General features: G+C 42.6%; 1 protein-coding gene across 1 annotated transcript in view; it reads left to right on the forward strand.

Moving 5' to 3' along the window:
* The first annotated feature begins 7,434 nt into the window (after window positions 1–7,434).
* The window catches only part of ank1b (ankyrin 1, erythrocytic b), a 109,308-nt gene continuing 89,266 nt past the window's right edge, over window positions 7,435–27,476 (forward strand). Inside the window, exon 1 of the mRNA XM_030065578.1 lies at window positions 7,435–7,560. Coding sequence (XP_029921438.1) covers window positions 7,435–7,560 — 126 coding nt within the window. The remainder of the gene's footprint in view (window positions 7,561–27,476) is intronic.

Consider the following 27,476-nt stretch of genomic DNA (forward strand, 5'->3'; position numbering starts at 1 on the left):
GCCACAAAGTCCGTGAATCTGTGAGTGTGGACGCTGAGATTAGACCCCAGCCACCAAAAAAACACAAGGAAACAGCGGACAACAACAGCAAGTAAACAGTGACCAAACATAAACAAGAGTCGATAAACATAAAAAGACTCAGAAGCATGACAGTGATAGTAACATGGGTCATGTTAGGAAGAGCTGGTGGATGGGGTCGGCTGAAATTGGGATTCCCACATCAAACCCATCCAAAAACAGGCTTAACTCATTCTCTCTCCTTATTTCTCTTCACTATCTGGCCTGGCTGCCTGTAGCTGGTGATCTTTCTCCTCCCACTCCCCACCTCCGTTACACTGGTCTGTCACAATCTAATTTCTTTTATGTGAGCAATAAACACTTGCAATACAGTAAAACAATATCTTTCTGAGTGATTTTATTCTCCGGTGTTTACGGTTTATGTAAGTGTACTACCAGTTTCCCTCTATCCTTTGCAGAGGATGATACCTGAACATCTGACCCGGCGCCGACACCGTTATTGCTTTCATCCGTGATAGACACCTCCTCCATCTGCTCCGGCTCCTCAGTGCGACATCGCAGTTCATTCTGTATATCGCCATCAAAATCATGATCACTACCATTACTAGCTCTGCTGTGATGCTTGAATACAGCTTTTGCATGTAAACAAACCACAATACAAGCTGGGCATGCACAGTAAGACGGCACGAATCTGTTTCCTTTGACAGAACTCGCATAAATTATGAATACAGGGCAGCAAAATAACTCGAGTATGGCATTGTTGTTGTGTGGTTATGAGCAATTATTTTCAAAAACAGAGGTTCAGATCGTGGCAGAACTTTCAGAATGTGAATTTTGTCGCACTTCTGTTCTTCATTAATTCTCCTTTTGGAAGGCTTTTTGCTTCATATCTTCATCCAGCCGGCCAGCTTGTGGTTTTGCCATTCATTCTTAATGGATGCATAAGCACAGGCACGTAGCAGAATCTTCTCCATTTTGTTCTATTGCCATCTAAATAATATATATTTTTAATTAAATGTCTGGTGTTTCCCTTTAATTCCCCTTTTCCAGAGAGCCCAGGAGGGATTACCACTTTATTTTCATTTGAATTGCGCCCTCACAATATTCACACGGAAAATGACATAATCCATTATGCAGTGGGATCGTCCCTTCGTGTCCTCACTTTGATTCCACAAAAGAAGTTCCAGTTCCAGTCATGCAGAGCCTCCGTAGAGTCTTGAGATCACACTTTTATAGTCAAGGTGACAATGGGCTTTTCATCAGGTTGTGGTCTTACCTTCCAAGGGGATAAAGAGCACTGGAGCTATGTCCATGGTGTGCTTGTAGGCAACAGGTGCACCACCCTCTGCTGCTTTTGGCTCTCAGCTTTTAGGACAATGTCTAGCAAGCCATCCAAGTTCATCAATTTTCAATTAAAAAAGTCTTTTTTTTTTCTCTCACCTGGTTTTCTCTCTAAGGTCAGTATACCCGTAGTATTTGTGTACAGAGCACCCAGGGTGTTTTCCTCCCAGTGTCTTACTCTCTTGTCTCACCCTTTTGGCTGGTGACGTTGTTGCAAGCCCACAGCCTGCATCTGTAATTCTGGACAACAGGCTTGATCTTTCCCAACAACACACCCCAGATTACACTATCTACCATTAATACAACAACAAAATGCCTCTTTCCTTTTGCCTCTCATATATATTACAGTTGTTAGCTCCCGATTCTTTTGTTGAAAGCCCAAGAACAGACCGGAGTCAATCTTCAATTTTCTGATGAAATATTTATTATGGTCACATATAATGCAAGGCAGCGCTGGTCTCAGTGTGACAGAGCTCCCGCAGGATCTCAGTCAGAATGAGCCCCGATATCAGGAAATGATGCACATTTATCTTCTTGGGCTGGGCCTGCCCCGTACAGAGGTTGGAATAATTGGCCAGTTACCCGGACATGGACAGGCCAACCACTGTCCACGCCTTGTTTCTGGAATGTGTTATGCTATGTGTGTGAATGTTGACTGGGTGTGTATCTAATGCAACAGTCCTAACTAACAAGATAGAGAAAGTACACTATATTACCAAAAGTATTCGCTCACCCATTCAAATGATCAGAATCAGGTGTCCTAATCACTTGGCCTGGCCACAGGTGTATAAAATCAAGCACTCAGGCATGCAGACTGTGAAACAAGACATTTGTGAAAGAATGGGCCGCTCTCAGGAGCTCAGTGAATTCCAGCGTGGAACTGTCATAGGATGCCACCTGTGCAACAAATCCAGTCGTGAAATTTCCTCGCTCCTAAATATTCCACAGTCAACTGTCAGCTCTATTATAACAAAATGGAAGCGTTTGGGAACAACAGCAACTCAGCCACGAAGTGGTAGGCCACGTAAAGTGACGGAGAGGGGTCAGCGGATGCTGAAGCGCATAGTGCAAAGAGGTCGCCGACTTTCTGCACAGTCAATTGCTACAGAGCTACAAACTTCATGTGACCTTCAGATTAGCCCAAGTACAGTACGCAGAGAGCTTCATGGAATGGGTTTCCATGGCCGAGCAGCTGCAGCCAAGCCACACATCACCAAGTGCAATGCAAAGCGTCGGATGCAATGGTGTAAAGCACGCCGCCACTGGCCTCTAGAGCAGTGGAGACGTGTTCTCTGGAGTGATGAATCACGCTTTTCCATCTGGCAATCTGATGGACGAGTCTGGGTTTGGAGGTTGCCAGGAGAACGGTACATTTCAGACTGCATTGTGCCGACTGTGAAATTTGGTGGAGGAGGAATTATGGTGTGGGGTTGTTTTTCAGGAGCTGGGCTTGGCCCCTTAGTTCCAGTGAAAGGAACTTTGAATGCTTCAGGATACCAAAACATTTTGGACAATTCCATGCTCCCAACCTTGTGGGAACAGTTTGGAGCGGGCCCCTTCCTCTTCCAACATGACTGTGCACCAGTGCACAAAGCAAGGTCCATAAAGACATGGATGACAGAGTCTGGTGTGGATGAACTTGACTGGCCTGCACAGAGTCCTGACCTGAACCCGACAGAACACCTTTGGGATGAATTAGAGCGGAGACTGAGAGCCAGGCCTTCTCGACCAACATCAGTGTGTGACCTCACCAATGCGCTTTTGGAAGAATGGTCAAAAATTCCTATAAACACTCTCCTCAACCTTGTGGACAGTCTTCCCAGAAGAGTTGAAGCTGTAATAGCTGCAAAAGGTGGACCGACATCATATTGAACTCTATGGGTTAGGAATGGGATGGCACTTCAGTTCATAGTATGAGTAAAGGCAGGTGAGTGAATACTTTTGGTAATATAGTGTACATCTGGCTTCTGGTTTATCTGTCTTCTACTGGCGGTCAAGCTGTCCTGAACTATATAACACATTGGATAGAACAAGAAACATTGAACTTTGAGATACATTGGATAATACAAGAGACATTGAACTATAAGGCCAATTGTAACACAGTGATGTGAGCTTTCTGTGAAGCACAATAAACTGGTCAGCCCATTTTACCACTATTTGTGAAATCATCAGGTTTTCACCTGACTACTGTCATTCAAATCTTCATTACAGTTACACAACATGCAGCAAACAGCAATGGGGTCTACCGCCTTTCCCCTTGCTATCAACTGTCCAGTCGACATGGCACATCGTTTAGAGTCCATTGAATTATCAAAATAAAGAGTATCACCACTTCCATACATGAGGATGCCATTAATATGGCAATGCTGTGCTGTTCGGATATGAATGTGTACAAGTGAAATGGATGGCCTTGTGGCTTGCCCCTCAAATGACACCACTCAGAGAGAAAGCCCATTAAGCTGTTACTGTCAGAGATGATTTGATGATCCTTGTAGGGAATTTCTTTCTGTTTTCATTTGTCCCCTCCTGGGATTTCAGGGGAGTGCTGTGTCAGCTTCAGAGCACAGCCCCAGAGCTGCTGGAGAATCACTCAGCTGCTTGTGCCCCAAAGTATTAATGAGACACAAACTGAGATCAGAGTGCGGCAACAGCAACGCCGGCCAGAGCGTGTCAAAGAAATAAGCTGTGGCATGAATTCCATTATCTATTTAGGCTAACACAGATATATCAAGTGTTAGTGCAATTTGCCATGTAACAGTTTTAGGTGGTTCCAGTTTTGTAATGGATAATGTGCAATTTCTCTTTAAAGACTCTTTAAATGACTTGGTATTGGTTAACAGGTTAGTGCAGTTTTAAATATCTTTGCATGGATTTGCAGTTCATAAAACTCTTATAAATCAGTCCACATTAGACCTGCTGGAGGGAGTTACTTTCAAAATGAATGTCTTGATATAAATTAATAGATCTATTCATCAAAATGCATTTTTGTAAGATAAGCAGTACTACATCTATGAGGTTCACATGTGACAGGCACAACTGACAAATGTTTGACCCTGAGTGGTGACAAGCGAATCATTTGTAAATGCTTGAGCACATCCGTCCATCTCTGAGTTGAGCCATTAGCTAAGCTAAACCCAACAAACTGTATTCATCATATTTTTATTGCGTGTGTAACCTATCAAACTTGACTGGCAGTTTGATATGCCTTCCAATCAACTGTATACTTAATAATACTTATTTTGTACTTAATTTTTTTGCATGTTTCATTGCTAGGATCCACTCATTTTGCAGTGTTCATATTCTGGTTGAAGATGTGCATGTTAGTACAAATGAATAACAGTGACATCTGGAGGCTATATCGGCTGCATGTTGGCCTCTTGTAGTGCAATGTGCGTCATGTGGTACAGTCTTCAGGAATAACCACACTGCTGACTGGCTCTGTATGACCATGTTTAGGATGCATGATAAAACAGTTGTATCTCTCAAATTATTAGGCCATTGACAATTTACTTTTTTAAATATAAATTGTTTATTCTTAAAGAGCCAAGATGGTCCGTTTTCTTTCTGTGCACATGTGAGGAGAGGTTGCATTAATCAATACATGAAAATGATTCCTGCAGATGGCAGTAGACCTCAAATAATTATCATAAACATATGAATCTTTCATATCTTAAAGATACAGCATAAAATGGAAAGAAGCAGTTCTAATTATCATTACAGAGCAGGTAATGTATGCATACCCAAAACACTTGACTGCATTGTCCTTTGAAAAATGAGGGACAGCACGTGGACATCCATACACTGGGCTGATCCTCCCTGGCTTGGTGGTTTATTCAATAAAATGTCAAACTCACCCAGTCACTGCACAGGTAACCAATGTCTGTTTAACCTTTAAGATGTATTGTGCACATAGCCTTGGATGCACACGTGCATTTACTTTGACCTCTAGCCTGTCGAGGGTCACTTTTCTGTGGCATTTTGAGGGGTCAAGCAAGTTTCTTAGATAGTGATTCCACAAAATGACAAGAAAACACAAAGTTGTCGCTCATATGCATGCACACTGGGATGGGTGGTGCACACACACACAGTTGAAATTCACACTGTGATCAGTATGCACGAGAGACATCAGAAATCAGTTGCCTTGCTGACAGGAGAGACATCACTTTAACTACACCAGCGCTGAAGGACAGGGTGGAGGTCATTGTCCTCGCCAAGGGAATTTTCGGTTTAGAAGATTTGCACGTAATCACAGTATTGATTCAAACCGGCTTTAATTACGGGTGCAGATTACAGTGAAGTGATTTTCATGCCATGCCTTTTGGCCTGCATCATCAGGTGTCCCTAATCCAACTGACACATGGCGTCTGTCTTGAAGGCTATACTGCATCATACACAGCAACATCATATTTCTGCAGCGATGCTGGGAGGGGGGATTAATGATGAGTGAGAGAGAGAGAGAGAGAGAGAGAGTGAGAGAGACAGAGAGAGAGGGGTGTCACTGCATCCTCCCTTTGTTTCCGATCTTTAATGATTCACAAAAGTCTCTACAGAGCAAATGCATGATGTGTGGCTTAAATAAAAAAGCATTCATGTGCTTTCCCACAAACCGCATGTGTACGAAGAGATGCATCACTGAAAAAGTTGAGATTAATGTGCTAATATGTTGTAATTTGCTGATTTAAATTATAAGCATATGGGCAATTTAGCGAGGATTAAAAATAATATGACAATAAATTGTTAATATAAAACACAACACATCACAGGGGAATATGTGTGATTGGTTGCACGCTCTGTGTTGTTCTCAGTTCCAGTCAGTGCTGATTAATTGGAATGACTGACTGAAAGAGTTTTACTGAGCATCGCCGGTGATCATCACTTTCTCTGTGCCTGCCTCCTCCTGCAAATGGTGCTCTGTGCTCATGCTGTTGTCTACTCACCTGTCACTGAATTGTTGCATCAAACGTCCATGCAAGACCTCCTGATGTGAGGAGTGAGAGAAGGGGAGGGGGAGAGCATGCAGTTTTTATGAAGCATTCATGTTGCTCATGTCTCCTTGTTTGCCTTTGACACTACAACATGCAGGGGAGCAGGCGGTGCCACAATGCCATGCCATCTTAATAGTGATTTGTGATATCCAAAGAAGATCAAACACTCAGATCCTGCGTGTGAGATGTTAGAGGACCTCTATTTTTACTCCACCAGCCTCCATTACTCTCACACTTGTTCTCTCTCCCCCCCTTCTCTTTCTGGAAGGGAGGTGCTGGAGCCATGGAAAAGCCTTGCTCAGAAGGAGGGTAGACGTCAAGAGAGAAAAAAAAAACAAAAAACATTCAGAGGTGTTCTGCAGCTTTGTCGCCCTCATCGCTTGTATTTCATTTGTGCAAGATACCACCACAGTTGGAGTGAAGGAGTGGCGTTTGGCAGAGGAGGACAGAAAAGAGGCAGAGCGGCGAGAAGAGGAGGACATATAGGTAGACGCACAGAGAGAGAGAGAGAGAGAGAGAGAGAGAGAGAGAGAGAGAGAGAGAGAGCTCTGCAGCAGGATTCCCACCGTGTTGGGCACAGGACTGCGTGACTGGTCTGTGCAGGCAGAAGGAGAGAGGGAGGAGAGAAGATAGGAGGAACGGAGGGGGAGGGGAGGCATTTCAGCGCAGTGCAAGCTGACTGGATGAGTAGCAGCCGCGGCAGGCAGCAGCAGCATCAGCACCACTTGCTGTAGCATCTTTCTTTGTGGCTGCTGGAGGCTCTCTTGTGGCTGCTGTAGCATTCATCTCTTCCACACACTCACACACTCACACACTCACACACACACACTCACACACTCACACACACACACACACACACACACACACACACACACACACACACACACACACACACACACACCTAGACGCTCCCATTGCAAGCCTTATACACACACGTGCCGTGGTGGCCACCGAGGAAGAGGTGGTAAGTGACGGGGCTGGGGGACAGAGGGACACGGGGACAGGAAACGGGGACGGCTGGTGCTAGAGCAAACAAGAGGAGGGCTGGAGCTACGGCGACAGCAGCAGCAGCAGCAGCAGCAGCGGCACCATGGCGCAAGCCGCCAAGCAGCTCCGCAAGAACAAGGACCTAGCGGAGGCCGCCGCCCAGGAGCTACGAGAGAAGGAGGAGGAGAAGAACAAGAGGAGGAATCGATCTAGGGACCGCAGGCGCAAGGTATGGCTGGCTGCCTCAGGAGGCAGGGGAGATGACGGTATTTCTCCCAAACATCTCCCCCTTTCCCTCTCCCTCTCCACCTCTCTCTCTCTCTTTTGCACCCTGTCTCTATCCCTCCATCTATTGTGCAAAATTTGGTGAGGATGCGTTTGCACACGCATAATTACACAGATGATCTCACGGCCTCAATATGTGTGTGTGTGTGTGTGTGTGTGTGTGTGTGTGTGTGTGTGTGCGTGTGCGTGTGCGTGCGTGCATGCGTGTAACCAGTCATGCACAGATGCTCTGGTACAGGTTGTGTTTGCTCGGTCAGACATTTAGCTGTGGGGGGAGGAGAAGGAGACTGATGATGATTGTCATGGCGATGAAGGGGTGACCAAGACGTGCTGTTTGCTGAGTAACTAGGACTGTGATATTTCAAAACATCTGCTTATTTTTAGATTGCAGCTTTTTATGGACATGCAGCCCTCATTCATCTTAAGGCAGATTAGTGTATCCCTGCTATTTCTGTGCTCTTGATCAGACCCTCAGTAATGTGCCCTGCAAGCTCTCTCCTCTTTGCTCTCCCTTGGTCTTTTTATCCGCACATGATATAGCCTGGTGTGTCATGGGGAGATGCAAAATGGTGGGGGAACATAGATGTGTCGTTTCTGACACATTGTGTGTCTATTTTGGGGAGAACACATGTCTGTGTTACTTAACACAACATATGCTGCATGAAAGCTACACAGTTCCAGAAGCCTATGGGTTGCAATTAACGTGTTATGTAGAAGATGAGCACGAATGCATGATGCTCACAAACTAGGCAAAGAAATATGGTTGCAATGATGGATCCTGCAGGCAAGAACTCTCATTCACCCCTCCATCTCACTTTCCCACTCTTCTTTCTGTGCCTATAGGTGCTGATTTTATTGGGGTGGTGCTGCCTTGCCCTGTCACTTGCTGATACTGTAATGTTTTCGTTGAGGGATGTTTTTTTCTCAGTGCCATACGGACGCTGTTTGTGTTTTCAGTCATTTAGTCAGACTGTATTCGGTGCCACCTACGTCCGCTAATGGCTCGGTGGAATGTGAGCAGTCTGTTGTTTTCTCCTCCTCCTGTAACGTTACTATGTGCTGCACATATCTGAGGGGATGCTGATGACGGATGGTTAGAGGGATGCTTCAGTCACTCTGTGAGACGAGTGTGTGTGCCTGTGTGTGTGAGAAAGAGAGACAGAGAGAGAGAGAGAGTGAGAGAAAAATAGAGATGACATATCAAGAAGCAAACAGTGTCCAGCAAAAATGACAAATGTTATTTAGAGAGAGCCGGTGTGCTCCGTGCTCCGCTCTCCCTCTGAGGCAGTCTTTAAAGCTCTCTCCATAAAAGAAGCTGGCTCTGATACTAGCTGTGGGCTAAATAATGAAAGAATAAAAATGAAAAGTCCAATATGTGCAGCTGAAAACTTTGGTTCTCCACAAGCTCTAGGTAATGCTTCAGCTTGATTTGCGTCCTTGCTTTTTGTCAGACTTTCAGGATTCACTATTGTGATACTGATTCATTCAAAGATGCAAGTATGGAGTGATATTTTATGATTTCACAGTTGCCACACAATTAAAATACTGTAGTAACTTCTAAAGACAAAAGTGAAACAGTGGTACTGATTTCTGCAGGAAAGTTGCTTGTATATTAGTTTCTCTACACCTGGAGGCTGTGACAAATTAGTCAATTTTTTTTGCTTATATGACCCCAAAAACTGTGTTTTCCCATCATGTATGGTTTTAATTGAGTTTCAATACAGAATTTTGCCAATATGTTGGATCTTTTGTAACTGGAGCTGTCTTGTGGTGTCTGAGTCAAAACCTCTGAAACCTAGTTTGGATGTTTGTCGCTATAAAAGTTGGATTTGCTTTTGAGATGAGCACAAGCTCTGAAACAAATCATGTGAAGATTACCTTCCTCTTCCACAAACTGGAATATGTCACAATATCATGGCTTGGACAGGCCTTTTTCACCGGTTAGACAAGACAAATGTCCAGCTAACAGTTCGTCGTGCGCTGTGCGATTTCATCCGACCACTAGACGGCATCGAGAGCAGCGACGGCAACTTTGTCTCCTCCCTGCCTCCGCGAGTATAGGCTGCATCACCGCAGTATGGAGGTGAGCCCAGGACAACATTTGCTAAGCTCTGTAGTTAAGCCAACGCAACCGTGGCGTATTTTGTTACATCTGTTATCACGTTCTCTTTGTGACCCAGAACGTGGCCTTTTCGGCTTACTGCCACCACTTGAAAAAGAGCTGGAAACAGCAGCGTGACATTTGGTGTTGGTTAATAACATTTACGCCTCAAAAAGTCTCCACAAAGCGCAAATTAGTGTCAGGAAGGCCAGTAGGTTCTGAAATCAGAGGTTTAAGTTTAGAAACAACTTTGTTTAAGGTTAATATTAAGATTAAGGCAACTAAAATAGTGTCCTAAATGACTTGGGAAGATGGGCGTTTTTGGTAAAATCAGAAATAATAGACGATGAGGGTGTATGGTTACACTGCACCAACAAATAATGCAAGTGGCCGGGGCATAAAAACCCTGTGATGTGAAACTGAGCAGACACAAGTACATTATTTTTTGATGTGAAGTTCTAATTAACACCTCTTCCATCAATCATAAGCGAGCGTTCACCGAGTCGAGACCGTGATATAAACATCATTACGAGGTGGATAGAGGCTGAAGTCCCGGATGAGTGTGGCTCTGCTCCATTCACAACATCATAGCAGGAGGTTTGGAGAGCGGGTGAGTCAGACAGAAAGCTGGGTGATGTAGAGAGTGGGCAAGAGAGAGGAGAGCCCTTCATTAAAAAAGGAAACACACACACACACACAAATGGGTGAGAGAGTGAGAGAAAGCAGGACGAGCACAGCCACCAGTGACAGCGGCTTTCACAGCGGTGAAGTGGCTGAGCGGTGGCAGTGACACTCGCACAGCCCATAACAACTGTCCCGGCCAGCTTTTATCACTGACCTCTATCAGGTAGAGAGAGGGGAACAGAGAGAAAGAGAGATTTAATTATGAAGAGTTCTCATTCTCTTGACTTTGCCCGTATTATTCATTCATTATTCAACATTTGTGATGATAAGGTATGCAGAATGGAAATTAATGGAGAGGCGCCGGGCGAGAGGGCCGGCCAATAAAACAAAAACAACGGCGACAGAGACGATAGGGGAAGATCGTAATTGACTTTTGACTCTGTTGTCCCACGATATACTCTCAGTGTTCACTTTATCAGGTCCACCTGTACAATCTAATGCGGTTCAATGCAGCAGCTCTGCCATAAATCCAACCTTTTAACAAAGTTTATAATGTTCAGTTGTTGACATTGTGGAGAATGTGTCAATTTAATTCTGTGTTTATTATTGACGTTGTAGTTTGCAGAGGTCTAGTTCTGGATTGCATTATATTGAGAGGTGTTTCTAATTTTTTGTCCTCCCTATTTATATACAATGACAGGGACATAATAGTGGAAACACCTCAATAAAATGCAGTCCAGTGCAACAGCAGCACTAACTATGAGCTCAATGCCAAACATAGTAGTGAACACCTCTGTTACTGTGACAAAAAGAAAACCTGAGCATTATAGGCAGCAGAAAAGGAAACTTTATGACAGAACAGTTGCATTGTATTGTATTAGACCGTACAGGTGGACCTAATACCTGAAATGTCATTGTAATCAATCCTAATGTGGAACAATGAATTGGACTTTGACAAGGAAATATTACAAATAATGTGAATGTATGAAAATATGTGAGCTTAGGCATAGCTTGTTCATTTAAAAAAAAAAAAAAAAAAGGAAAAAAAAAGTGCTCTTAGGGCCAATTGGTGCTTAATGTGCCTGTACCCTTGGCTATAAAAAGTGGTCACAGCTATTAAATTCATTTTCTGTGTGAACACCACTTTCTGATCTAATTTTATTTCTTCACTACGTTACAAATTGCAAGAGCATGAAAAAAAAAAAAAAAAAAAAAAAACAGTTTTTCTCACATCCATGTCATTGCAGTGATTACCAGGAGTTCAGCAGCTTCAGGCACATCTCTGAAGGCAATGTGGAAAATTTGGAGTTAAACCACCCCCTCCCTTCTTCAGAGGTGGCTTTATCTTTCTCTCTCTCTCTCTCTCTCTCTCTCGCTGTCTCTCAACCCCATCATCAATTCCGCCAGTGTCGCTCTCTCTCTCTCACGTTCTCTGTCCACTGTCTCTGTTTATCTCTTTGAATCTCTCTTTTCTCTCTGTCTCCAGTAGATTGCATGCACCCGGATTGAGTTATAGAGAAAGACGGAGGGAGAAGAAGAAAAAAAAAAGAGGAAGAAGAGGGAGAAAAAAGATGAGGTAGAGGCAGGCCTTAATGTTCTGATGTTCTGGGGATGTTAATTAGTTCCACTGGATGTAAATCAAACTCGGCAGCATGGCATCTCCGCCACTCCACTCCTCCCCTTGCACAAAGGTCATCGACTGTACCGCCATCTGAGCTCCCATCATTATTCTGGACAGACTGGACAGTAATGGGGTTAAGGAATCTGTAAAGATGTAAAAGTGCAGAAATGTTACCGTGCGGCCGGATGAAAAGCTGTAAGTGCTGCTCGGATTGTGGTGAACCAGCAGACCAAACCTTCATCTTTTTCTCCTGAGTTTTACAGACTGCTGATGGAGCTAATGGTAGTACTTAGATAGATAGATTAATACAAATAAATATATACCAGTGTTTCCTAGTTTGATAGGTTTGTTGAATTAATGCTATTTTTTCTATTGGTAAACTCAGTATGTCATCTTTGTTTGGGAAGTAAATCTTCAGTTTCTTGAGCTGGATGGTGTTAGTCTGGTCATTTATGGTCTTTTCTACCTTAAAACCATGGGAGTTTTGTCCCGTTTGTAATGGACATAGCCCTGTCCCAAAGGGTTTAGTTCTGCAGGACAGTAGTGATAATGTGATTTAGTAATTTCTTGTTGCCGTTTATAATTAACAAGTGCAGATTTCTCCCATAAAATACTAAATCAGCCTATGGGGCAGCTGATGAGAAGCTAAATCTAGCAACAGAGTATAACTTAGCAGCAGCCAACTTATGTTACGTTATGTTTTTGGTGGTAATTATAGTTGACTTGCCTAATTTCAGTGCTTGGTAGCATTAAATCTTTGTTTTTTAGTAGGGATGTACAACTATATCGCCACATCATCAGTACTGGCCAGTATCGGTTTTAAAATTAAATATTGATTTTGGCCCAAAATGAAAATTTCTGCCGATCTGAGATGCCGGTACGTGAAATCGGTCAAATCTGCCCTGGTCGTGGCTGTTTTCAGAATTGTCTCAGTGGAGAGCATCATCCAAGCCTGTTTCAGGAGGTTGAACCTTACAGTTTAGTTTGAAAGAAAAGGTTATATAAAAATACATATGGCATGTTTTACACAGCCTAAGCTGAAGCAGTTTTCCTATTTTGCCCAGTGAATGTGTACATTTTGAAAAACAGTGTATTTTATGTCTGCATCTGCCAGTGGGCCTTCACAATAAGAGTCGGCATTACAATATTTTAGGAGAGACTGAATGTTTTCTGCAATTAGGTGGAACAAAACATGTACATATATCAGTATCAGCATCGGCAGCCGTCCTAAAGAGTTGGAAAATATCGGCATGTTGGATATCGGCAAAAAATCTGTTGTGGATCCCAATTTTTTTTTTAGCAAACAAACATGAAACGCTCGCGCTCTCATTGTTACTGATCCTGGCTGGATGACGTCCAGGGGTGACGGATCATTATTTTCCTAAATTGGTTCTATGGCTGCTGTCGTAGATCGCTATCTTGCTATGCTGTAACCATAGTGACGAGGATCTCGGATCACAATCTCGCTTCGCTAAGGAACTTGGCCGACATGCGTCAGTATCTCGCAGCGCTTCAACAAGATCGATTACCTATCAGTGCAGATGTTGTAAACGACAAAAGTCTAAATGTCACAAAATAAATCACAAACAGAAATCTGACATGAATGGCTAAAACGGGGGTGAAACAAAATATATGAATCCTTCTGAGCCACTAAATGGTGAGAAAACAGAGTCATTTAAACTAGGAAGTAAACGAGGACACATGGTCAACCGCGGCGGTGGATTTCCAACTTCACTTTCTCGTCTGTGTTCAGCCGCTGTCAGAGGGTAAGCTGGGACATGAATACTTTTCTCCATTCCAGTAACCCAGCTGCTTCTCTGGCCTGTGGATCTCCTTGTGTCCGCCAGGCATGCTCTATACAATATATCCAAATACCTCCTAATGGAAAGTGTGTGCTTTGTGTGTTTTCATGGGAGCTGTGTGTGTATATACACCCATGCACATAAGGTTGTGTGTATTTGACAGAGAGAAATAGAGAGAGAGAGTGTGTTTGTGTGTGTGTGTGTGTGTGTGTGTGTGTGTGTGTGTGTGTGTGTGTGTGTGTGAGTGAAATAGCATGGCTTCAGGGCATCTCATTCCTCTTTTATGTAACCTTATGGATGCCCATATCTGATTGGCCACACATCTCTCTGCCTCTCTCTCTCTCTCGCTCTCGCTCTCAGTCTCTCTATTTTTTCAAAGTGTTCACCCAAAGTAAAAAAGGGATACTTAAATCATGTCATGTGTATTGGTATATACTTTTTGGTGATGCCTAACTTTGCTGATTGAAAGAAAGAAACAAACAAATTTCATGATTCAGTTTGATAAATGATTTTCCGTGTGTGTTTTTTGCACACATTGACCATTTCCACAACAATTTCAGGCCACAGACGATCTTGTTAGAACTTGGAAATAAGATTTTAATTCCTCAGCTTTTAAGTATTACATAACTTTGATATTCCTTAGATAATTTGGGTTGCATTTTTAAGCATCCTGGAGTCCACGGTGCACCATCATGTTCACATTTTGGCTGCTTCTCCATTGCAGAGTACCTTCTCAACTTGCTTTGGCTCTACTTGCTTTTGGTTCCAGATTTTGTTTCCATTTCTCATAGTACCCCCTTAAAAAATCAACAATATCAACTCAAAATGGCTACTTCAAATTTCATGGATAGATCAACTATGACACAAGTTTCGCGAGTCTCTCTTTTTGTATTTCCTGGCTGTAAGCAGCGACCGGCGGGGTTTCACTGTACAGTTTCTCCCAGACCAATCAATGATGTGCAGCGTCTCACGTCACATATTAGTATCGGCTCAGCTCACTTTGGAACGGAGGCGGTTCCAAAAATAGTATCCGATGCCAGATACTAACTAAGTTTTGCCGAATGGAAAACCAAAATAAATAAATAAATAAATAAATGGGTTGAGCCAAGGTGAGCAGGGTTCATACTGTATCATGAATAATTACCCACTGGATCACACAGATCTACCCTGAGCTCTAATGATTGTGATCTGCAAGCACATGACGATGCTATAATCTATTTTCCGAGTGAAAGCTGAAGAGCACAGCAGACCTCTGTTACCTGCTGCACAACTGCTTATATAACCCTTGAGTTTAAGTTACTGATTGCTGTGAATGAGGTGTCAGACCAACGCAGGTCTTGTTGCGCAGGCCAGCGCACTTCTACTGTGTGTAAATATGCTGCCCTAGATTCAATGTGAAGAGGTGGTATGAAAAGAAACGCCTTGATTCTCTCTGTGTGTGAGGAAGAAAGGAGAGGGAGCGAGTGAGAGTATGTTTATTTGTGCCCAAGAGAGTGAGGGCTCAGAAGGAAGTGTCCCAGATTTCTAATGGTGTAAAAAAAAAAAAAAAAAACAAAAAACATCGATACACTTGAGTATTGCGATATTTTTTCGTGATGCTATATCGATTTTCAATTAATACTTTACACGCAAAGATTCGTGGCAGTGACAGCGGTTCATTTTGTGTTTAATCCCCCGATTGTTCGATAGCAGTGATGTAATCCATCCTCAGCCATCTGACTCTTCCACACCAACATAACAACATAAACTGAGCCAGGGAAAATTAAGCTCATGAGCTTTCCTAAAATTAGATTTAAAAAAAAAATCACAATATATTGCCTTGCTTAGAATTGTAGAAGAATTATGAGGCACTCAAAAGGGAAATTAATTTGAAAAGCCTTTAATATCACATGGGTGTGCAGTCAAAACATGCCTACGCGTTTCAGCCACTGAGGCCTTCAGCAGGGCAAGTAGAAAATGTCACCCTCGAGCTGTGTCTCATCAGAAGATTATGGGCAGGTCACATGGTTAATATACTCAAAGTCACATGATAGACCATGCTTTGTAGAAGAAACTACATATTGAAACACTCAATATCAGGACAAAAGAGCAAAAAACAAACAAAAAATAACATATATACCAAAAAACAATATCAGTACAATATTGCAATATATTGAATCATAAACAATACGTATTGCATCGCCTGTTTCTTCGCCAGAGTCAACACACAGCCCTTACAGATTCCCAGGACCTGTGTGTATGTATGTATGTGCATGTGTGTGCTCATGACTACCTGTGTGCACATGGGAGTTTGGGTACGCCTATGAGGACAGATGTGTGTGAGCATGTGCATAGTCATAGCTCATAAAGTCTATATGCTTTTGGTTTTATGTGATAACACTTGTGCACATGTTCATGTCTCTCTGTGTTGCTGCTATGCTGTACGAACCTTGTGGCCCGTTGATTAACATATTAGTCTCGTTTATGTATCAGGTGCAGTTTGGGAGGTCTTGGTACGGTGAAGCCTGTTTGCGAAACTTTTTTGGGATAGCAATACATTAAATGTGAAGCGTCCCCTGCCTGGCCTGGCGTCTGTTCATCCCGAGCGAGGAGGGGGAAGGCAGGATGAGACAAGGTCGAGCTGGGATGTAAGGATCGCTCAGCCCATCCCTGAGCAGCCACAGGCTATATTTACCTCCCAGCCTAGGGTTACACTGCATCTGAGACCAGAGCTACCCATCTGTCTACACACCACTACAGTGTGCTAACTGAGCACCTGCACTGATACGGGATCTGATGTTGCCCTGGATCTGCAGCGGCTCCTACGACACAGGAAGATTCCAGAACAGGAGCGTGATGGCCGATATTTATCAAGCCTCTCCGAGTGCTGATCTAGGACTCAACGTTGTAATTAATTCAGATATGAGGAGCAGCCTGATTCTAGATAAGCACTGGTGGGACACCCTTGATAAACATCAGGAGAATCATTTTGCGCCATCAATGGAAAAATTCAGGACGTGCTGTTGCTGACAGTCGCCACGGGTGGCGCTGCAAGTGAGAGAAAAGTGGAGGTGCGTGCAGTGAAAGCGCATGCGACATGTGTCCATACATGCACGTGCAAAGGCTTAGAGGGCTGCTCATACTGTGGGCCGATTTGTTCTTACACACACCTGTTTGTGCATTTGTGTGAGACTGTGTGTCCTGCAGTTTTTGTAGGTTAAAACTATGAAATCTGACAGAGAGGGGTCAGAGATGTAATTTATCCTGTGCAGGCTCCAGTTTTAATGTCCATTACGGTGACTCACCATATCATCCAGCTCCATTTCCTAAAGCGTTCAGCGGTCCAGCAGACGATCACCACTTGAAGGAAAATTCCATTAAAGCTGACGTATTGATTCACATATCGTGGACATTTTGTGAAAAGGCTCTTTTTTTTGTAGTTACTTGGGATTGTTGAAACGAAAAACAAGATAGGTAAAGGAATTTGTATTTGCACTTGCAAGTTTGTCTTAAAGGAGCAGTCCACCTAAAATCATGATAAAGGGCAGCACAACTTTTATGTCTATTAAATGAACATGTGCAAGATAATCCTTTTTTATCGGAAATATGAAAAAAGTCAAACATAGTTGCTTAAATTTTATTTATACTTTGTTCTAAAAAAAAGAGTTGTTCTCTATAACAACTCTTAGTCTTTGAATGACTTTTTTGGATTCGGATATTCTTTTTATTTTATTTATATTTTTTGCTGCTGTCTGTTGACTTTTTCAATGTTGGGATTGAGATATTCTTTGTCTTTTTTTTTTTTTTTTTTTTTTGTCATAGTAGTCCATTGACTGCTGACTTTTTTACAGTGGTGAAATGTCAGGCTCCGACATTTCTTACAGTTTTGTGTTTCTCCAGTGTCCAATCTTTAGGCTTGCAGTGAGTAAACTTTCCCAAAAAAAGACCCCGCACGTCAGGATTCCCCTCAGCCTTGGCCAACGGTTCGACTAGTGGCTGTTGATTACAAACACATCAGAGCCCACAAAATTTGAATTCAGGACAGCTCTACTTGATTCAGAGAATTTCACATTGCCAGTAAAATTCAGGCCAAAGTGAGAGAGATTCACTCTGTTCATTTCATTTAGCAGATCAGAACAGAATCCACAGAATTTATCATCAATACATCGATGCAACGAATGAATCGTCACACCTCTGTAATTTATGCGATCATTTCAAACTTTGTAGTCATGTAGGAATTCTCCACCTCCAACTCGGTCTGGAACGAGGCCTTAAAGCATGATGGTGCAGTTTGGGAGTGCAGTGGTGGGGAAAAAGACTATTTAGAGTCAAACTACGACTATGTGACATTCAGCTCCTTTTGATTTCTAACGCCACAAAAAGGAAAACACCACCAACATTTAAATTTAATGTCGTTATTATGTTTAAACTTCTGAAGGGGAAAACAACTGGGACCAGAGCAACAATGAATATGGAACCAACACTAAAAGTACCCTCCAGCACCACTACTAAACAAAATTCATGTGTGTGTCAGTGAGTGTGTCAGAGTGTGTGTCTGTGTCAGCTCCTGTTTACGCGTGCTCAGCGTTTCACTGTCTTTGCCTGACTGTCAACAACAGCATGTCTGAGTCTGAATGTTGCAGGGCAGCACTGATCCATGAACGCTCTGAGCTACAAAAACACTGTTACGCGGCTGCATATCATCATATGCTGAATGTGCTCGTGACATAATGTTTCTGTCTGCCTTTGTGTGAAAGACGGCAGTCATCTGCAAATTTGAGTGCCACGCCGTCAAGGGTAGGATGGCCTGCGAGGAGCCGTTTCTACGTCTAGACCGGCTCTATTCAATTGAGTTTTTCAGTATGTCCTCAAATTTTGAGTGTGTTTTTTGATTGGTTCTTTTGTTTGAATTTGAATCAAATTAATGCACATTGCCCTAAGAAATCAGTCTACCATGTCTGTGACCAGCCGACCACGTCAAGGCGGGTAGATAAGAATGCCTTTCAGTGCTGAAAATTCAACATTTTGCCTCTGAAATCAGAAAAACTTTTTATTTATTTATTTATTTATTTTTTTATTTTTAACCAGCAAAAAATGTCTGATGGAAAAGTAATAAAAAAGTAATTAAATATAATAAGTTACATACATTTCCCATACTATCTATCTATCAATCTGTCCATTTAATGAGCAAATATATCATTATTTTCCTTCCTCTACATGGCAGTGTGTAACATGAAGTCTCCCTGACAGACAGAGACAAACCTGGGAGATAATATAAGCATGTCCATCATGGCTACCCAACTTCACCAGGCATGCACAGGGATTAGTTCAGTGGTTAAGGCCAGAAAGCGCTGGCTGGAGTCTAAATCGGGTAGTGACACTCATGATGTCCACACCCGGCAGGCGCATCCAGCGTCTCCATAACCAAACATAAACTGTATTGGCTCATAAATGAAAAACTCTGCAGAGATGTACAATGTTTGAAACGTTGCCCAAGCTCATTTTATGTATCAGCTGAAACACTGGTACCCTGCCAGGAGACAGCTCGTGAAAATAAAGTAGGGAGGGAAAATGAAGAGATAGAAAGTGAAGGGGTGATAAATCTCCATCTTGACAGGTCTTTTAACCGTATAGCCAGGCTTAAATCTTATTTTTGTTGAATAGAAAATGAAATCATTCAGTGGGATGGGAAAATCTGAAATATTTTTTAAATCAAACAAGTCATTTAGTGTATTTTAAGATATGTCAGAAGATTCTCGGCAGTGGAAACATGTAAAGTTATTTAATGCGAGGATACATGAAATTTTAGACTGTCTTGATAAAATAAGTTAGTGGTGTAAGAAAAGGTATCCTCTGGAATGTATTGATCCTTTTATAGTGTGTTTCCTGGAGTTATCACTTTCCTTTCATTGCAATTCCATCATTTTGTTTCCTTCAAACTGAACTATTTGTCTCCTTATAAGCATGCACGTGTGTGTACTGATGCACGTGTATGTGTTTGTTTGTTTGTGTGTGTGCCTTCATTATGAGCTCAGACATTTTTCGGCTACTGCTGACATGCACTGACACTAATGTTGGTATTAGTGTCACAACTGAAGTGGTGTAGGCCTACATCTTGCCTGTCAAATTATTATAAAGGATGCTATCAAAGGGGATTTTATCATATCCAAGAGCAGCACGACTCCACTGTGAAGCTTGTGTAGGGGAAAAAAATGTTAGCATTTTACATTTCTGCAAACCAAGGGTGTGCTGAAGTGTCACGTTTTCAAGTTTCATGATGTCGTGTAAAACCCAACATTAGGTGGAAGTTGGGGTGGCGGATGGCACAATCAACAGTAGGTTGCTTCTGCAAATTGGATTCGAGTTCCATGTCAAGCTTGTTCGTTTGTCTCTAACTTTAACCATGACCTCTTCCTAACCTTAACCAAGCAGTTTTGGTGGCCAGTTAGCAGGTGCTTGAGCTAATGAAGCAAACGAAAGTGAACGTGAACAGTCACGTGATGTTGACACAGGCTCCACCAGATTGGCTACATGTCTAAATGTTGATATAAAACATATTTTGGTTGAGAAACGTTGACATTTCAATGTTTTTGTTGATTGCATTGACGTAAAATTGCAGCATTTTATCCTGGTAACTGGGCTTTAAATATTTTGTTACTTTTGACATAATTTTATCGATATTTTGTGTCGCGACGCTCCCCTGAGAGGCTTTATTTTGAGCAATAGATGCAGAGTTTTGAAGCATCGGTGTCACAGGATCAGGGAGTCAATCTGCCGCTTGGCCCATTAGGGTGATGTGCAGTCGCTGAGATCCTCACCAGTCAAAGCTCATCTGCCAGCCTGTTCCCATTAATCACAGCATGCATCACCATTGTTAGCAAGGCCGTCCGCTCTGGAGCCCTGGCACACCGAGCGAGGGCTAACAGCTGTAAATCAGGTGGAAAAGTTTATTCCGACCCCAGGGTCACATGCCATGCAGTCTGAGGCGACCGTGGTGATTACAGCATGACGCAGCACGGACTGAGGCATGTCTGTGGGCTGATGTGGCGGGGGGAGATGAATGGGAGCTCGCCGTGGCGGGTGATAAGATATGATATGCTGCACTGACCCGACGGCTAACACTAGTCATCAGATCCTGAGACGCAAAGAGTTTGTTGTTTTATGACAACTCAGGAAAAAAAAGGGTCTGCCACACCAGATTTCCAGGTCCAGATTAAATTTGATGTTGACATTGAATTTTAACTCAGCACCGGAAATGAGCAGTAAGATAGATACATTTTTATTTTTTAATTTTTACATAATGGATTATATGTATAAAGCAAATTCTTCTATAAAGCAAATTCTTTTGGGACTGCAGAACCTGACCTGGCTGGGTGTGACCATCTTTGGTCATGTGTCTATCAACTTTATTTCTCAGTTGTAGCCACTATTTTGGTTTTCCCTCTACAACCAAAAATCAGAAAAAAAACAACAACTTTTAAACTACAAAAAGTGACCAGAGGCAGAAGGGGATCTTAGGCAATAGAGACAAATGTAGAAAGTGAAAGACTAGCACTTTAATAGCATCCCATATGTTGTAATTTTGGCATTTTTTACACCTGGTTGAAATCATATTTCCTCAGGTCAAATGGAAAAAAAAAAAAAAAAAAAACTTCGACAGTCTTTTTTTGTTTGTTTGCTTGGCTTGTGGACTTGCATCCCAGGCAGCTCCATCACACATCAAAAGGGACAGTAATGTACATATTTCAAACATACAGCAGCTACAAAATACATACCTGATTCACATCATCGCCCTGCAGTTATACCCCTACACTTTGTCTCCAGAGCTGCACCCCTGCTGTGATTGGCTGCTCGATTCACAGGTCAGCACCATATTTGGTAAAGGGGAATACATTTCTATATTAATTGCAAAAAATTATCAGAGAGAAAATGAAAGTGACACATACTGGCACACGCACACACACACACACACACAGTCGGGGATTATGTAATGAAATTAGAGCTCCACAGTGTCTGTAATGGATCATGTGACCTTTAGGCTCACTAATGCACTGAAGTAACTATCTTTGGACACACCCCGCCCCCATCGCTTTCCAGGCCTCGGCAGATTTTACAGCATATTGGCATGATCTGAATTCATATAGTAGTATATAGTATCGGTTTGATGGAGTGTTTTTTTTTCTTTTTCAATTTGGTTCAACATTTGTCCTTGTTTTGGATCCGACTGGTTCGAGTGCAGTCTGAAGTGCTCCAATATGTTCTTCGGATACTTAATGTAATATTATTATTATAATGGTACAGTTTTTAAATCGCAACTCCTTTCATTAAAAAGAAATTATGCAACATTCACTGCTGCTTCAGTTCCTCATTTTTCCCGAGCAGAGGTGGTAATTATCTTGCTGTGCTGGGGCAGTACTGCTGAGTGGGTGCAGAAAAGCAAACGGGGAAATGTACTTTGTGTGTGCCATATGCAGGGTTTGCACTGGGGTTTGTGCTGCAGGCAACTCCTGATGTATGCCCTGGCAGGTGAATGGTGTGTGTGTGTATGTGTGTGTGTGGCATCAGCAGTGGTTGGGCTTACATTACACTTAATATTATAAATAGTTCTACATCAGTCCTTTAATTATCTTCCTTGGAAGTGAAAATAGAATAATTATAATATCCGATTTCTCAATCATTGGCATTACAAATGTTAAGTATTTGTTATCTTGGCTCTGAAAGACAGCAGTGTGTCTGTGGCCATGTGACAAGCTTCAGTCCTTCATCTCAAGGGGTCTATACGCTCTTAAGTTTCAATAGAGTTTAAGTGTCGGCTCATTGAAAATACTTGAGTTTATTACACTGATCATGGTTGCTGCCTGGTGACCGAAATGTTTGCTCACATCTCAAGACTGGAAGAGAACATCTTGTTCAGTCAGAATATTTTGTCAAGGTAGGATCACTGAATGGAGAGAGAATCACTGAGAGCTTTCTTTTCATCGCATGCGCTTCTGACCGGTGTTAATTTAGTTTACTAACTATAATGGAAAGTATTCGTCAACAGCACTTTTTCCAGGATGGCAACAAGACGAGACAGAAAAATGAACCTGTGTTGAGAAAAACTATGACAAGATATCATGAGATTTTTGACAACAAATAAAAATCAGATGAATATCCCACAGGATGAAAATGTAACTCCTGACTTCAGTTTGGAAGAGATCCAAAGTATACAAAAGCACATACCACAGGATAATACATTTATCGAATCATATACATGGATATCAAAGCCAGAAGACGTAACCGTATACGAAATGAAAGAAATTGTTGGGGCGAAATGTCAGTCTTGCCACCGCAGAATGAAAAATGCGGGGTCAAGAGCTCCCTTCGCTCGGTGGATTAAACATCTATGATTGGAGGCTGATGTGCTGCGGCTCGGCTTACGCACCAGAGCTGCTCTCCAGCTGGCTCCAGTCCACTTTCACCCCTGGCCCTAAGGCTTGAGAGGACGTTTTGGTGTCCAATTTTCCAGAATTAGTGTTTTTTTTTTTTTTTTTTTTCAGAAATGCCCTACCTCACTTTCACACAGTTATAGACATTTCATATTTGGGAGCTGCCCAGTGCAACCTCGGTGTTTTAACCTGCAGGCTAACAGAGAGGCTTTAGACAAACAAAGCAGAGTTGTTAATCTTCCTAGGAAATCAGCAAGTACTTTTCAAAAACATGAAGGTTCAAAATGTTTTTACAGCAGGTGTGACCAGGGCTTGTGATTCTTGCCTGTATGAAAAATAGAGATAAATGTCCATAGCAAGGCATTTAACAAGGATACAGTGGTTTTCCAGGTTATAGCTGCATAATACAGCTGATATTTGGTGGTGAGTAGCTTCTTTCCAGTTTGATGTTTTTATGATTATGGGATGATGATTGGGAGGGAAGGCACCGTGTTGCAGCGTGTTTCAAAACATGTTGCAAAGTGAGCGGCCTGCTTGAATAGTGGCCTGTTTCAAGCTTGTGCAACTTCTCTTCTTCATAATTTTGACAAAATGATTATACACAGAGGACCCAAGCCAAGCGAAATCCACTGAGAAAAAAAATCCAGTCGACTTGGATGAGGCACTGAATCTCAGTTGGGAGTTGTTTGAGCTGTTTGAGTTCATATTTTCAATGAAGGTCCACCCGTTCTGCAAAGTTACCCACCCTAGCTTTAAGCCTTGTGTGTGTGTGTGTGTGTGTGTATGTGTGTGTGTGTGTTTTAATTTTTTTATTTTAATTTTTTTTATTTTTGGTGTTTCCTGTCGAGGCCAATAACGCTGTAAAAGTTGCATATTTTAGCCTGCAATAAAACAACATTTTGCATATTTTAGTGGCTTCCCTTCCAGCCATTTTTGTGGTTCACTTTTTTGCCTTTTTCAGAAACATTTTTTTGTTTACTTGAGGAAACATGAAGGGGAAAATTGCTGACTCAAAGGCAAATAAAATGTGTTATTGATTTACTTTGGGATTTGAATGTTTAATTCGATGATTCAATGATGATGAAAACTGCACTCACCGTGTCTTCACGGAGTTGCGGGAATGTTTTTTATGTGGTGCGATGGTCAAAACGGCAAGCCTCTTATGTTTGCACAGATGCAGTATTTTAATATTTTCAAGAGAAATAATGTCTAAAAAATACTAAGTCCTTGATTGGCTGTCATCTATCGTCAGACTGGGTGTGTATGTGATTGTGTGTGCTTTATTGTTTGTGTGTATGTGTGTGTGTATGAATGTGCCAGATAGGATATTGAACGCTGGTTTGATCTAGATGGAGATGAGTGAAGCCTCTGGGATTTCCAGGCAGCAAAGCAAGTGACACCGCAAACACACACACACACACACACACACACACACACACACAAAATTACAGCGGTTGAGTTGTAATGAACACTCACTGTAGACAATATTAGTTTTCGAGTAGAAAAACTACACGGGAAAGGACACAAAGTATAATACCAACACTTTCTCTGCCAAGAACAGCTGCCATTCATTCAGGGATATCACTTCACACACTGAGAGCCAGCATCACCGTTCAGCAGGGGCACTTAGGCTGCGAACACGGCAGCAATTTCCACAGTCAGCTCTGATTGTTCGTCGTTCTCCTGCTACTTCCTTTCTCTCGGTGGGAATGACCTTGTGAGCGTGGCGGTGGATGTGCCATTGCGCCTAAAGCACATAAACAAAAGGAAAGAAAAGAAAAGAAAAAAACAGAAAAGACACCAATCAACTGCTCTCTTTGTGTCCCTGGGTTAAATGCAAGTCACTATCCCCCCCTGCTGTCTACTGTACAGAGGCATCGAGCTGGAAAATCCACACTGCGCTTGTATAAATACTTCATTGCTAATTCAATTTTAAACTGTGGATGGAGGAGAGGAAAGTGGAGCAACTGTTTGTTCTTCCACCATGCCCTCAGTCCTTTTCTCCATGAGCTATCTGTCACTCTGTTTTCTCCTCTCTCCTTTCCCTCTGCCTCTTCCCTTTTTCCCCTCCTCCCACCCCCCCCTCTCTCTATCTCTCTTTATCTCCCTCATGTCTCTTCTCATTCTCAGTTTCCCTTTCCCTTTTCTCTCTCTCTCTTGCTCCCTTTGAGTCTCTTATTGTTAGCCCTAAATGCTCAATCGGTTGTTCTACAGTCTGACCAACAAAGAATAATTGCATGTTTTCATGTGTTCATGCTGAATTGTTAACCGTAAAGCATTTATTCACCATAATTAAAATCTTCAGAGGTGTGAATGCTATATGGTCACTGTTATCTGAAAACATTTGCAGCAGTTTTATCTCGCATAAGGTCTCCCGCTCTCTTTTCTGGACAATGTCAGCTCCTAAACTAAAATGTCAGAGTCAGAGGTCTCTTATTATTACCATAACATGCATGCATTTGTGTGTGTGTGTGTGCGTGTGTGTGTCATTATTGGCTGGTAAAGATGTGTCGCTCGTGCAACGCACCGTACCAAATGTTAATTTGCTGCTTGGTGTCCACATTCTGCCTCATTAACTGACATGTTGATTTTTCTCCCTGGAAAACATTGCTCACTCTCCTCCCTCGCTCTCCTACCTTTCCTCCCGCCCGCCTCACTGCATCCTTCCCTCCCTCTCGCCGTTCTTGCCATGATAATTACATTGACCTCAGCTCACGGAGTCAAACTGGTTTTGTGGGTGCAAAGCCGTCTTTTGAGCAACATTTCTGGGAAAGGAACTGGATGAGATAGAGCAGCGGTTCTCAACTTGGGGTCCATGACGGCAGCCAGTGGGGGGCACAGAAAAATGTAGCACATTTTAATTTCACTATTATTTCATTAACCAGAAGTTAGCCCAATGAGAGAATGTATATGAATGTAATGACTATTCTGCTCAGTGTCACACTCTTCACTGATAATCTGCCAATCTGCAGTACAGATAGTTATGGAATAACTAAATCTTATCCCTGACTGAGACTACATCTTATCAAATACGGGTCCATGGCCTGATATATCTGTCAATCTCAGGGTCCTTGACACCAAAAATGTTGAGAACAACTGAGATAAAAGACAAGTGATGGGATAGACCTCAGTGGAAATAGCATCTCTGCATATAAACTGAGGCTATTTGATGCTTATTTGAGGCTGAGAAGCGTCTCTGAGTAGGCGTTGTGTACTAATCTCAATTTTGTGACAGGTTTATGCAAGGTCACGCACTCTGATTGGTTGAACATAGAGGGATGTAGCCTATGTGTACAAGAAATCGGCGACATGCACATCAACGCAGATATGTAAAAGCTGCAGTATAAGCAGTGCATCCTTTAGATTTGTGCCTCACGTCACATTGAAGTGCATCTTCTGGACAAATGTAATAAAGTCCACCATCAACATCTCAAGAAAACTGTCGCTGGAAATCAGTTCAGTCTCATCATTTTTCCATGAGCTGATAAATGGTGCATATTGACTCCAGTTTCCTTGTGTGTCCTTCATGCATATTCATGTAGATAACCTCCACGCTGCCCATCAGTGGACAGTCGCTCGCCACAGTTACTCCATGATCTGCCTTCCACTGCAGCATCACCGGCTGGCAACCGTCTAGTTCAGATCAGCCACGGTGCAGTGTGTGATGTCGCTGCCAGCAGTCTGAAGGCAGGGTTACAGGCTGACTACTTGACACTTTACTATCACACTTTTGTGTTTTGCCAGACAGACCCTTAAGCTTTATTATAACGCTTAATTTATGATGACAATGTCTGGCAGCTCTTCTACGATCGCTGGGCTCTCTGGAATTTTTACACCCCTCTTTTTCTTTTCTCCCAATCTTTCTCCTCTTCTCTCTCTCTCTCACACACACACACATACTGTATAGACATTTACACACTCTCTACACTGCCTGTCACACTCTGTTTCTCTCTCATCAACACACACGCTTAAGTATTTGTGGAACGTCGCCTGATCATAATGAACCTGAGTCTGACTCAGCCTTTTTCGAGTGACAGGGCAAGTGGGTGTGTGCTGCTGGCTCTGCATCAATGGCCCCATGGGGAAGGCCAAGGTGAGAGGACGAAAACACATACACACACACACACTAATAAACATATGGGACACACACATACACACACACATGCACAATGAGATATGCAGATTGTGTACATATTTCAGACGCCACGGCTGGCTTTGGCTCCTGGGTGCCGCTGTCCGAGAGTGATTCGACGAAGTACGCTTTGTTGCGTTGGTTTCATCAAATAATTGAAAAGCTGGCTGCAT

Source organism: Myripristis murdjan, chromosome 12 (assembly GCF_902150065.1).
Source record: "Myripristis murdjan chromosome 12, fMyrMur1.1, whole genome shotgun sequence".
NCBI lineage: Eukaryota > Metazoa > Chordata > Actinopteri > Holocentriformes > Holocentridae > Myripristis > Myripristis murdjan.